This window comes from Streptopelia decaocto, assembly GCF_964273445.1.
Source record: "Streptopelia decaocto genome assembly, chromosome: 5".
Classification (NCBI taxonomy): domain Eukaryota; kingdom Metazoa; phylum Chordata; class Aves; order Columbiformes; family Columbidae; genus Streptopelia; species Streptopelia decaocto.
Genome location: NC_138659.1, coordinates 49,690,170 through 49,704,430, shown reverse-complemented (window position 1 = coordinate 49,704,430; position 14,261 = coordinate 49,690,170). Strand labels below are relative to the sequence as shown.

The following is a 14,261-nucleotide window of genomic DNA, read 5'->3' as shown; positions in this document are numbered from 1 at the left end:
GTGTCCTTATGAATGATGAAAAGGTCAATTCTGAGCATTTTTAAGACAATAAAGTATTTAACATCCATCAAAATTCAATACAGCCTCAGCACTTGCAGTGTCCTACTTTTGGAGCATTTTACTGCTTGAAAGTAATATTCTGGGCTCACTCTGCGGTTCTTGAGTTCTTCACTGGAGAATAATTGTCTTTTACTGTGTCTTAATTGATTTTTATGGATGTGTCCTGTCTTTTTACTAGAGATATTAAAATAATTGTATTTCAGAAATTCTGATTTCATTTTTTGTTTTACAGATAGAGACAGAACAGATCTAATATGGGGACGAAGTTGTAATTCAGTAACGAAATGTACTGCATATTGATGGAGCCTCACACTGTTGTTTTAAGTTTGTAGTGGTGTAATGTTACTGCCCTTTTTAGTTTGTCCAAAGTATTAACCTGTATTTAAAGTAGAACCTGTTGAACTTCATCATGACACCCAAAGCACATGGCTTCCCAATTGTGCCTTCTTCTTAGAATAAAAAATGGAGGACTCATTTTCAAGTGTAAAGAAGCTCAACTGAGTAGCTGGTCGTGCTTTTCATATATGGCATATAGAAAGTCTTTATTTAGAAGAAATCATTAAAATAATCTATAACTCTAGGCAGGACAATGTCAGGATAGTGTCCACAACCACACTACTCCTCCTTTCCTGAATGGTATTTTGTTACAGGTTCCTTCTCAGGACAGAGCTCCTTATGCAGCAGTGAGGTATTTGGGGGATTTTCAGTACTAATGCTGACAGGATCTGTTGTAGAACTGATACAAGATCATTCAAACAATACATTTTTAAGTTATAATAGCAAGTAGTCATGTATAACTAGGAAGAGAACAGTAATCCTGTTTAATTTACATACATGTTACTTTTGTTGTGTTTTTTAATTTCTTTATTTATTTTTATATTTTTTTAATACAAATTAATCTTGAATGCAAAATTGTGGAAGCTGGTTTGTGTTTATAATCGAATTAATTCAACTACAAAGTGATGTTTATTTCGGGTTGAAGAAAATTGATATGTAAAGGTTAGGTTATGATTTCAGAACAGAAACAATGCAAAGTGACTAGTATGACTAAGTAAACTCTTTAAATACTGAACGCTCAAAGGAATAACATTAAAATGATAAGGAGTTCAGTCTATAAACAGAACTGCCTGTAGTTGTGCACAAATTGAATTAATGTTTTCTTCCTTGATGAAGTTACTAAAGGTCAACCACTCTAATGAGTACAGAATTCAGAGTATCGGTTTCCAAAAAAATGTACAGTGTGTACATATTTAAAAAATTATTACTGAGAAAACATTTTACTTCTGCTATATACTGGAAGTATTTAGAGGTCTTGAATTTTTAGCTAATTTGTATTTAAGAAAACTGTTTTGACAAGGCCACTACTGCATGCTTAAGTCCAGGGTGATAGGGCCGACCTTATTAAATGATCATAGTTTCCACACTCTGGTGATTAACAGGCTTTGAACTTTCCTTGCTTTCTTAATTCCCTTTAATCATTTAAACCTATTATTGTTTTGACTTCAATTTCAAAAGCTCTTTAAATCTGTCTTACAATATTAATAGCTGATTAAAGTCCTGATTTCCAACCATATTATCAGTGTGGAGTCTATTTTATTACAGTGAATAATTTAGAAACAACTATTTAGGAAAATGGGGAGAGAGAAAAAAAATACCAGAAAAATTATACTTAGTAATGTTTTTATTTAAATTAGTGATCATATGCATGCAAGAAATTAGAGAAACAAAATGGTTTTAATTTATGTCATCAATAACTGTGTTTCTTTTTCCTGTTAGGTTTCAGGAGTGTAATTTTAAGTTAATTCTGTGTTGAAACTTAAGTCTGTCTTTCATTTCCATAATAAGTATTGTGGTAAAAAAAATATATCTTTCAGCTAACATTTTTGGGATCACTTTTACCCAGAAATTCCAAGGTTGTGGGGTTTTTTTGTGTGGGTGGGTTTTGTTGTTGTGGTGGTGGTGGTTTTTTTTCTGAAAAACAGAGGTTTATATAGGACATGATGCAGCCAAATAAAACTCCAGTCATGGAGGAACTCCAGTATGTAGGAACTGTGTGCTAATAACTGGGTAAAAATGAAAACACCAGAAATTCCTACAAGGTACTCCTTCATTCTCTCAGCCCTGACATTTCTGTTCTAGCAGCTGTGTTTGAAGTCTGGATTTTTTAAATATATGAAATGGCCAAGATCTGTGGTTTGAGTTGTTCTTAAACCTTTCCTTAAGTAGATGCTGTTGTTCAGCAGTGTAATTCTCTGCCAGCGCAGTGCTACATGCGCTCTCCCTAGCTGCACTTGGTTTTTTTGCTGTTTATAATTATAAAGTAATTTATTTTCAACAGTCATTAGACAGAAGTATCTTAGCCTTCTATTGCTGTTTTTTTCATGTCTCTCTCCCATTGCCACTGGTGTGTTCTTTACTCCTACCTACATTTCTTCTTCCAAGCCTAAACGTTTTAGCTACATGTTTTTCTGTTTAAAAATGGAAGAGGACAAAATAATTAGTAAGGCTGATTGCTCACTCTGTGGTGTCGTGGTTTGTGGTGGTGTTTTTTTTTTTTTCTTCTTATTTTTGTTTTGTTTGCTTTTCCCTATTTCTATATTAAAGTAGTTCACTGATGTCTTCAATGATTGACATAAGTTGAAAGCTCAAGTTGAGTTAGTTGTTCCAAGTTACTACTGTCTGGGATGCCTTACCCCTGCCCATATTTTTATTTTTATTTACTTACTTGGCTCTGCATCTGTCTGTATTTTGAAGTTCCTGTGTTTGAACAGGTTCATCTTACTGTCTGCTAGAATGTTCTCTTGTTACCCTTGCCAGTCTGCTGTCATCTATGGATTTAATCGGCAGCTACTGTACTTAACTCTAGATCACTCCTAAATGTGTGGCGTAGTGTTGGGTCTAGCACTGATCCATGCTGAAGTCAATGTGTGATGTGAATTCTCTCACAACCCTAATACTTTACTAAAGAATGTCTGTAAAGTCTTTTAGGCAGTTTCCTCTTTTGTTGGTATAAGTGGTCTATTGCAAAATTTAGAATTTTCTGGAAGCAGATTTTCTTTGGGATTGTATTGCCATAATACAATCCCTCTTTAATATTTCAGTTTTTCAAGGAAGAGATTCTGGACCTGCATTTTTGGATTAGACAACAAAGCAGTATCTACTCAGTAAGGAATTTTTTCTAAACTTGTCTAACCTGTACAAGGTCATCCTAGAGTAACAGTGAATGATGATCGGCTGTCATTTAAACCATAAATTAATGTAGAAGGGGTCCCTGTTTTGCTGTCAAATTGTGGCCAAGAATGTGAAAAGGTGGGTGAGTCAAGCTGCTTTGTTATGGAATAGGAGAGAGGCTAAAGGGGAGAGAAAGTTGGAGGGAGTGGTGCCTTTCAGATGGTGAAGCTGAAAGACTATAGCAAAGCAACAGAGGAATTTACGGAAAAAATGAAAGAGCAAATGTGTTAAACTGGTGGAATAAAACCAGTGCCAGTCAGGGAAGAGACTGAAACTTTCAGGATATGAATCAAAGCCCTTTACTGTGTGGGTTGTGGGTTTGTGTTTATTTTTTTTCTTTTAATGGAGAAAACAGAGTTTTTAAAACGAATATTTGGACTAGGGTTACACAGAACTTCTGTTTAGGTTGAGCTGGCTGCATCTGGTCCATGATGATTCTGTCTGTTGAATTTATACATAAGGTGTGGTCTGGGTTGTGTTTTTTTTGTTTTCTTCTTGATTTAGGCAATGTCTAATGCCCCTAGAATCTGTCTTAGCATGTTTAAAGTAGTGATCCAAACAAATACAAGTTATAGTATTTACACTCCATATTTGTGTACCTGAAAAAGATTACTAGGCTATCAAAAGAGTCAGGCTACCTTAGGCTTAACTGAAATTTGTAAGCAACTGTAGCCTTGTCAAAAATGCAGAGATATTGTCTTAAGAAGCATTTTACTACTGTAGAAAAAGCAGTTCACTTATTGCCTTTTGATCTCTGTATAGATCAAGTCAGAATAAATTGAGTTAGCAGTTACAGCAGCATTACTCATTCTGTCTGATAAATTGCAGAAGGAAGTTGAAAAACAGACTGACCTTCTATACCCATCTCTCATAAATTTGATGTGTTAGAAATATTTTGGGAGATTCTGTTTGCCTTACTGTGTACATTGGTCTGTAAACACTTGTGAGGATGTACTGTTGTAGCAGGTTCACACATGGATTTGTTTCTGACCTGACAGATCTTGTGCAATGCGTTGGGTGCATTCAGTAGGAAGCAGTCAATACAGTTTGAAAAAGGACATGAGCACCAATGCCCCGCAGGCTGATTGTCCTAGTTTCACAAGATTAATAATTAAGAAAAGAACAACAGAAAAAAGACTGCATTTCTTTTTTTTAGCCTTAACAGCACTTGAAAGTTGAAGCAATGTAATTGCTGAATCATTTTTGTGGAAATTTCTTTAGATTAATCTGAAATACAAGAACACTATACTGAAATCCTTAGGGTTTCTTAATGGCTTTGTTGAAAATTTATGAAGAAATGCTTCTGCACAGCTCTGTCTTAAAAGGTCTTTTATTGGTGAAGCATAACCTAGTATAACATAAATTCTGGTTATCTTGTCCATTTAATACCACCAATATGCTTTAAGTCTCTGACAGAGAAATCACACGCTCTTCCTTTTTTAGATGACTTTTCTGCAAAGTTCAGACAACATGTTGGAATTCTACCCTCTCATACATTCAGTTTTTAACCAATCTGGGAAATACTTAAAACAGTAGCTGCAGTGAAGCATGTCAAGTACACTAAGCTCATGGAATAGTAAAGCCCAAGTGCTTTTAAAGGGGAGCAAGTTTAGTCAAAGCCATATACTGTGGCAAAAAGTTCATATTAACTTGTACATCGAACAAGGCAGAAGAATGTCCGCACAGGTATGTGTTTGAGGCTTCCTAGGGTGCTTTACGGTCCCAACTTTGTTACTGAAATAGTTTTAATCTTTGTTTAATGCTGTCTACTCCGAGAGATGGTTAATGCAAAAAAAATAATCTTTTATCTCTGGTGTCTTTTTCCTTCACAAGTATTCTTGAAAATAGTGATGAAAATATTACTCTGATATGTATACAGTTTTGTGTACCTCTTTGTTTCTGGATGTTCTGCATGGTGGAGATTTTGTCTTGGCTCTTCTGGCCCAAACAGCAGGGTATATGTCTGTGTTGATTTGTAGTTTGATATCTGCAATTTTCAGCTATGGTTTCTATGTAGGTTTTTGCTTAGGTTGGTGGATCTAAGTCAGAAATTTTGAAAGGTGAATTAAGTTTGAAGCTATGAAGATCTGTTGCTATTTTTTAAAACCTCTTTGCTCATCAACACTTTTTATTTTGAGCCTTTGGACAGGTTAATTTTACCAGCTTTTCAGGAAAATCTTGTTTGTAGAGCAGATCTGAAATTGAAATTCATTGCAGTTTTTCACCAGTGCATATTTAGTGTAGGATGTGTTTTCTTTTTAATTTGGTTAAGGCTTTGTAAAATTGGATGCTGCCTGAAGGGTACCATGCCTTATGGCTGTTTGTTACATTAAGAGCATTATTGTAAAAATGCTGACTACAGTCTAAGCACATTAATTTTCATACTCTCTCATATTAGGAGTTAGGAAATAAAAAAAGCTTTGAGTCACGGGATTACCATTTCACAGGGATCTTTAAAATGCGTTCAGTCAGAACTGAACTTACAGGTGCTAGTATGCTTAAAAAATGAACAGCAGACATTTAATGTTATGTTTCTGAAAAAAATGAAATTTAGATCATAAACTTGTAGATGAATGCTAGTGAAGTCATATACATACAAGAGGAAAAGAATACGCTACTTTTTTTTTGGTAGCACCATAACTAAATAGAAAGTGTTGGTGAGAGTTGTACCTCTAGCTGTTCAACACAGTAGAACTCTTCCAAATGGCTACGGCATTTTACAGAGGATTTGATCTAGGTGACCTTTTAAAGTCCCTTCCAACCCATAGTATTCTAGAATTCTCTGATTTAGCTGTATGTACAGCCAAATTTCCTTAACACCATTTTGGCTCTATAAAATATCTGTCCTCAGAATGCCTGAAATAATCTTTTGGTCTGGGTCTATGATTTTTTTTTTTTTTTTTTCAGGGTTGTAGAAACTGAAAATATTTAAAATTAATGTACTTGTGAATTGATAATAATTGTTTTGGGGGGGCTAAGTTTGATATCATAGAATCATTTTGTTTGAAAGAGACCCTCAAGATCATTGAGTCCAACTGTTAACCTAACAGTGACATTAAATAATGTCCCCAAGAACCTCATCTACAGGTCTTTTAAACACCTCCAGGGATGGTGACTCCACCACTTCCCTGGGCAGCCTGTTCCAATGCCTGATGATCCTTTCTGTCAAGAAATTCTTCCTAATATCCCATCTAAACCTCCCCTGGTACAACTTAAGACCATTTTCTCTTGTCCTATCACTTGCTACTTGGGAGAAGAGACCAACACCCTCCATGCTTCAAGCTCCTTTCAGGTAGTTGCAGACAGTGATAAGGTTCTCCCCTCAGCCTCCTTTTCTCCAGGCTGAACAGCCCCAGCTCCCTCAGCCGCTCCTCATCACACTTGTGCTCCAGACCCCTCACCAGCTTCATTGCCCTTCTCTGAACTCTCTCCAGCACCTCAATGTCTGTCTTGTGGTGAGGGGCCCAAAACTGAACACAGGATTCGAGGTACAGCCTCGCACCTCACACACGTTATGTATTGCACCATACATATATTATGTATGTATCTGCTTGTACATAAAATTTGGTTCTGAAAAGATAAAAATTGGGAAGGAAGAAAATAACATGAAATTCAGATCTGAGTTCTGGAAGAGTTATTGATTACAGTAAGCAAATGAGGAAAAGTTTTTATCATGAAATATATCTCCAGTTTGTTCATGTTCTAAAGTTATGGGCTTGAGGACTAATGGGAGGCATTCAAATAATCTTGCTCAGCAGAATAGTTTAGACATTCTGTATCACTATGTCCCATTACAGTCAAAGGACTGAGAAATGCTTTTACAGAGTTGGGTCTTTGTTTCTTGATGAAATGTAGGGGGATTAGCTTGCTCTTTTGTCCTGGTAAATTAAATGCCAAAACATGCCTTTTTGTAACCAGGTTGGAAAGAAAACTGATTAAAAGATTATCTCAACACTGGAAAGAGTAGTGTAAAGCAGTGTGAAACTTCTCGTTTAAGCTGCAATTAGAAGAAGGATGATGGAATAATGATCTGTTAGCTCCTGTGTGCAGCTAGGTCACCTGAGCTTTCACCAGAGTAGGGTATATAGGAGTGACTATAACATGATGACATCTAGAGGTTAGACCAAGAATGTTGTGGCTTAAGAAATTCCATAAGGAACTGAGTTTGGGGAGAATGCTGCTGTGTTCTGGAAGTGGAAGTTTTAGCCAAGGTACAGTCAGCCTATTGGACTGTCAGAAGCCATCAGTTGTGGTGTTCTGAGGCTGGGCTGTGCCCGTCTGGGCAGGCAGCTGCACCAGTGTGGTGGAAGTGTGCAGCTGTGCAGTGTGATGATTGCTGCAGCTGGGGCACTTTATCTGTCCATCTTCATGATCGTGTGCAGCTGCTGTTTTGAAGGGGGTGGGTGGCACGTTGGCTACTCTTCCAGTAGATTAAATGCCTTTGAAGGACATATCAAAGTTGTTAAATGTATCATTTTTGAAGTGTGCTACAGTTTGTTTTGACCACTATGATCTTGATTTTTATTCTTAGGCCTCTGTTTTGAAATAGGATCTTGAGCAGTGATGAAGAGGCTATTAACATTTTGAATCTGTATCACAGTTTGGTACTTATTTAATGTGCTGGAGTGTGTAGAACTTAGAATTTCATAGGGCAGAGAGTAGAAAAAAAGTGAAGTTGTGGTCCCTTCAGTTCCTTTGCGCACTTCTATAGTGTATTTGCTTGTCTCCTACTTACTAGTTTCATGTCAGGCATGTAAACGTATAATGCATGTTACAGTACATTGTTCTGGTTGCTTAGGTGGTTTTAAATGCCCTTATTTTAAATTTTTTGACTGCATATCTTTAGCTGGAATTATATCCTTGGCTCCTGAAATTTTTTTAGAGACATTCTCCCAGTCCTAACCTTCATCAGTCAGGAAGAGCCAACTGGTGCTTATCAATCTTGCCTACAAAACACATGTTGGGAAATATTATGTAAGCTGTTCACTGTGCTAGCTGCACATTTAAATTAATTAAATACTTCAGCAGCTGTGTATGAAATATAATATGCATCCTTTCTTAATGCATAAAGTACTAAAAAGGGTTTGAACTCTACAAGCATGTCCCTTTGTGGGAAAGTTTCTTTGGCAAGTTGCTATCAAAGCAATATCTTTAGGGGTCAAGAATATTTGAAAAATGCTATTTGCATGGTGAAAGAAGGGACAGCAGTGAAAAATATTAGGTAAGCTAAGGTTCACCAAAGGAAGTGTGTGCAAACCTCAAGGATAGCAACTGTGTCCCTCCTGCACCCCTCTGTGGTATGTCAATAACATACCCGAGCTGAAAATCACACATCTATTAAACAGCGTTCCTGTTATCTTACATGGTTGCTGCTGTAGCTGACTTAATAGCCTGAATAAGTAGTGAAGGTATTATTATTTTCCCTCTGAATAACAAGGGGGGAAGGGTTGTGAAATTATGGTTATAACAAACAAACAAGTGAAGGAACAAGGAATCTGGAAGCTTTAAAAAGCTCAGATGTAGATATTATTTCTATATTGTCAGCAGCTAAAATTGTATTCAGTTCTAGCTGGGATAGTCTGCTTTCTGGTCAGAGGAAAAGCATGCAGTGTTATTTTTTAGTGAAGAATGGTTGGGACTTTATGCAGGTATATTATTTTTTAAATGGGCAAAATGATCTCCATTTACAAAATGGATTGCATATTACACAAAGGTGTGACAGGCAGATCTGTTTAACAAATGACCTGATTTCATCTTAAGTAATATTGCAAGTTGCATAAGAAGAGCTAGTGTCCTTTGACTTCTCAAAGATGTTCCTTTTAGAATTTCCTGGTAGCTTTTTGCTTTTTCTCTGATACATATTTGCTATCAATAAAATGCTTATTAAGACATGACAAATGGGGATATCAGGGAGTTGTAGCAGCATTATGAAGACACTGATATTGATTTTTCATTACTGTTCACTACAGAAAATATTGATTTGCAAATAAATGTAAGATCACAACAGTTAAAAATTGCAGCTTAAAGACTGATAGGGTGGTAAACTATGAAGACTTGGCAATTAAACCACATCACATGAATCTGTAATTGAATAGTGTGTTACAGTATAGTCTTCTTGGTGTAAGAGTCAAATGGAAACCCTGCATTTAGAAGGAGAATGTGGAAGGACCTCACTGTATCCTGATTAGGAGTGACTCCATGAAGGATTTAGCACCAAAGTGGATAAATGGATGCAAGTCAGCGTGATACTATGGCAAATAACCTAAGGCAGTCTCTGCATATGTAAACAAGAAAAATGGGTCAGTCAGTGTCTTGCATATTTGAATGCAGCACTAGTGATCTTGAGAATGTGGCTGGGGTTGATGCTTGCATTTTAAATGGATGCTGGAAAAACAAGTTTCAGAGAGTATAATCACAAAATGCTATAAAGCATAGAGAATATATGTCTTATCTGTTTATTTGACACAAAAATCAATTTGTAAGATAGCTTGATTGTAGTTGACTGGTCACCAGAATCTTTCCTCAGTAGGAGTAATTTATGATTCTGCAGTTGACTGGAGTAAGGAACAAAAACAAGGCAAAGGGACAGTGGGAACCTTCTGCAGTGTGAGCAGCTAGCTGTTTGCAGAATTATTAGATGGACACTTACTTTTTGCTTCTTTCATTATGTATGACTGTGTTACAAACCAGCCAACTAAAAATCAAACAAAACCCACAAACAAACCCAAAAAACCAAACCCCATGGAAAACCACAGCAGTTAGATTTGTGGAGTATTTTGAGATGGCAAGAGATTTTGAGGCACAACAAAAGTGAGGTCACTTCTCAAAGGTTTTCCAAAGCGAGTGACAGTGCAGCCTGCAATATGACCAGTAGCAGACTGTGCTGGGAGAGGCTGGTTTCCTTTATCTATCTGATTCAGACAGTTTAGGTAATTGTCTATTAGGTTAAGCTAGCAAATTTCTTTCTCTCAGGCTCTTGCTTTCATTGGAGGTTGCTTATATGAACTGCAGAAACTTTCCTGAAAAGCCTATTAAATTATATTTTTTTCCGTAGAATGTTATTGGTATAGATTATAATAGTTCTGATAGGTTGGTGCAAAAGGTATTGTGGTTTTTGCATTGTTGAAATTTGCTGTTTCATATTGGAATACATTCTTAAATATGGTTATGTTATACATGTGCTTTTCTTGCTTTGTTTTTTTTGCTACTGACTTATTACTTGCTGCTTATTATATATTTATTTTAGAGTATGGAAATAATGTTATACAAAAAGCAAATTTGAGCGATTTTCTTACTTGAGTTCAAAATGGGTCATAAAGCAGTGGAGACATCTTGCAACATCAGCAGCGTGTTTGGCCCAGGACCTGCTAACAAATGTACAGAGCGGCGGTGGTTCAAGAAGTTTCGCAAAGAAGACGAGAGCCTTGAAGATGAGGAGCGGAGTGGCGCCATTGGAAGTTGATGACGACCAGTTGAGAGCAATCATCGAAGCTCATCCTCTTGCAACTAAATAAGAAATTGCTGCAGAACTCAGCATTGGCTGTTCTATGGTCATTCAGCATTTAAAGTAAATTGGAAAGGTGAAAAAGCTCGATCAGTGGGTTCCTCATGAGCCAACTGAAAATAAAAAAACAGTCATAATTTTGAAGTGTCACCTTCTCTTATTCTACGCAACAACAATGAACCGTTTCTTGATTGGATTGTGATGTGTGACAAAAAGTGGATTTTATACAACTGGCGACCACCAGCTTAGAAGTTGGACTGAAAAGGATCACCAAATCACTTCCCAAAGCCAAACTTGCTTGAAAAAAAAGGTCACAGTCAGTGTTTGGTGGTCTGTTGCCAGTCTGATCCACTCCAGCTTTCTGAATCTGAAACCATTCCATCTCAGATGTCTGCGCAGCAAATCAATGAGATGTACTGAAAACTGCGATGTCTGTAGCCGTGATAGGTCAACAGAAAGGGCCCAGTTCTTCTCCACAACAACGCCTGACGCACGTTGCACAACCAACGCTTCAAAAGTTGAACGAATTGGGCTATGAATTTTTGCCTCATCCACCATATTCCCCTGACCTCTCGCCAACCGACTACCACTTCAAGCATCTAGACGTTTTGCAGGGAAAGCGCTTCCACAAGCAGCAGGATGCAGAAAATGCTTTGCAAGAGTTTGTAAAATTCCAAAGCACAGATTTTGATGCTGCAGGAATAAACAAACTTATTTGTGTTGGCAAAACTGTGTTGATTGTTATGGTTCCTATTTTGATTAATAAAGATGTGTTTGAGCTGAGTTATAATGATTTAAATTTCACAGTCCAAAACGGCAGTTACTTTTGCATCAATGTAACATTTGGTACAGGGGGAAACACTGCAGCCAGTTTTAATGTTCACACTGTAATCTTTTGTCAGATCCAATCTATCAGATCAATTTGTAGTTTATAGTATGAAGATTTTGGATATATAGCAAGCCAAAGTATCTGATATAATTTGAAGCTGTGGTATAAAGCAAAAGTAAGATGTTTTGTTTATTTTAATAAACATGTAGTAAATTTTTTAGAAAACTTTGCTGCTATCTCTGCAATACCTGAGGAATCAACAAATATTACAGTTTAATAATTTGCTAGTTTGAGACAATAAAACTACATTTTATGCCTGTGTTCTCAAAGGAGTAACTGCTTTGTGTTTTGTTTTTTTTTTTTTTTTCCCAAGGTATGGGCTGAAGCCAAATGACCAAATTTTGGCAGAAGAGAAGCACAAAGAACTGTAAGCTCTTTTGCAGTGATATACATGCATGTTATATGTATTTACTTTTCTATATATGTGCATATCTTCTTAGTAAAAACCTGAAGCAAAAAATTTGTGTTATAAATAGCTTCTGCTCTTCAGTATTGCCTACTGTGAATTACACAACTTGTGTGAAAACTAATTGTTTCTGAAAAGTTGGGGTTTTTTTCATTAATTTGTTTTAAAAATTCTGTTCGAAACTGCAGTTGGCACACATGCAGTTGAAATGTCTCAGTATTCGTCCTAGTTGATGTTTTATGTATGACACTGGTTATACTAAGAGCTACTGCCTGCCTGTAGTATGTCTATGGATAAGTGAAATATTTGTTTATATCTGTCAGAAATGAAAAGGAAGATGATTTTTTTTTTTCCAGGTTCAGTGTTGACTCATTATTTTAATTTGCCTACTCGTGTCATATGGCCATTCCCACCTTGGCAAATTCTCATCGTCACAGTTGGACTGTCATGTGGAATGTAGTCAAGAGTCACTAGTGCCCTGTCAGTTATATTGAAATTTTGCCTGTTTTGGCTAATCTGATTTTGTAGCCTAAAAACTCTTGTTCCCGGGGGAAAAAATATGATCCATTGTTGAATGGATTATTCTTTGTATTGCAAGAGAAGTAGCCATAGGAAGCTTAATCAAACACTGCAACAACGTCATCTTCAGTTGTCTTACTCCTTCATTAAAGACATGCCCAAACGAAGAATCTTGAAGTTCAGATTTATTCTGGTTTTAGATAGTCTTCCATGATCAGGCAAAATAACCTTTATTTTTTATTATGGCACACTATATACTAAAATACAAAAACTCTGTGTTTGAGTTGAAAGCAAATACTGGGTACTGTGCATAAGCTTGTTTATACACATTTAGAAAATGCAAAGTAAAAAGGTAGGCATTGTGTGTATACAATCTAGATATGGGAGAAGCAAATTCTGTGTTTGTGTGTCTGCTTTTGAAACCTTCAATTTCTCTTTTTTTTTTTTTTTTCTTCCTCAATTCTGGTAGCTTTTAAAACAGATGCTGAAGTCATCCAAGTTACTGACTTTTGAACTGTGTACATGTTTTGAAAGTGAAGGGGACTAATCAGAGCTTGGTATGTGTTCTGTGATGACTGATTAGTTTAATCAAGAGTTACTGTATTAGATTGGAGAAAAGTACTCACTAAATAAAAGATGGCACAATTGGAACATTCCTGCTCACTTGCATGCGTAAGCATACAGGTTGAGTACAAGCAATACTATAATACTTTTTATTTCAGAATTTAGTCTCTGTTCTTAAAGCTCTTCATTATGTGGAGTAATTGTCTCTTTTATTACTGCTGATTTTAATTCCTGCACATTAATACCACTAGCTGAAGAGCTGTACTCATTGCATGAACTTCGGTTTTCTTCTTGGCTTGTTCACTCACTTTTATCTATGAGCTGCCTGAAAAACATTCAATCTGAATGTCCTCTTTACCATCCCTCAAATCTGTATTATGTAACTGCTTTTTTTGAAGGTAGTTGGTATGAAAGACTGTAGAAAATGCTTCACTTGTCAGACCTTACATAATTTTGTTCAGTGTCTTCTCCATGATGACTAGTGGAATATTTATATAATTGTATTTCCGAATAAGATACAGATTTTTGGGATTAATTTTACATTTCATCCTTTCAAGATAGAGATAGTGGGGAATTTGGTCCCTGTTGTGCGCATCTTCATTCTTAGAAGACGATGTTTTTTAATCTTTTAAATTTTTGGCTCTTGAACATTACTGTTTCCATAATTACTCTAGCAATATTTTGCATTATTTCATAGTATCCCAAAAGACTTAAGCAGTTAATGCGTAAGATAAAGTAACTGTTTCAGATGAATTAGTATCTGTAACAGTCAGGTTTTTCCATGTTAAATGTTTGGGTATTTCTCAGTAAACTCATAGATTTCAAACAGTAAAAATGTTTTCGGATAACAAAGATGTAATTCCTTTAGAGAAAGAATTATTTGCTGCAAGCCTGAATGACTGAATTCTGAACCAAATAAAATTTCTGTGTTCTTTTAGAGGGTGGAAAAAGACATTACTTGTACGTCACGGTATGGTACCTGTGACATTAAAACTCCCTGAACTCCAGGCAGAAGACAGGCAACAGCAGTTGCCTTTGATAGGTAGATAAGATGGGTTTTATGTAAAGCACTCTTTCTAATGACAAAG

At 36.3% G+C, this 14,261-nt stretch overlaps 1 protein-coding gene across 5 annotated transcripts in view; it reads left to right on the top strand.

Annotated features, from left to right (window-relative positions):
* Positions 1–14,261, top strand: part of ADK (adenosine kinase) — a 292,950-nt gene that overhangs the window by 26,253 nt on the left and 252,436 nt on the right. For 3 of the 5 annotated variants that reach the window (XM_082053033.1, XM_082053035.1, XM_082053034.1), the window contains one exon: positions 11,998–12,051. The exons of the other annotated variants lie outside the window; for them this stretch is intronic. In XM_082053033.1, the coding sequence (XP_081909159.1) occupies positions 11,998–12,051 (54 nt within the window). The remainder of the gene's footprint in view (positions 1–11,997; positions 12,052–14,261) is intronic. 5 annotated transcript variants of the gene reach the window in all.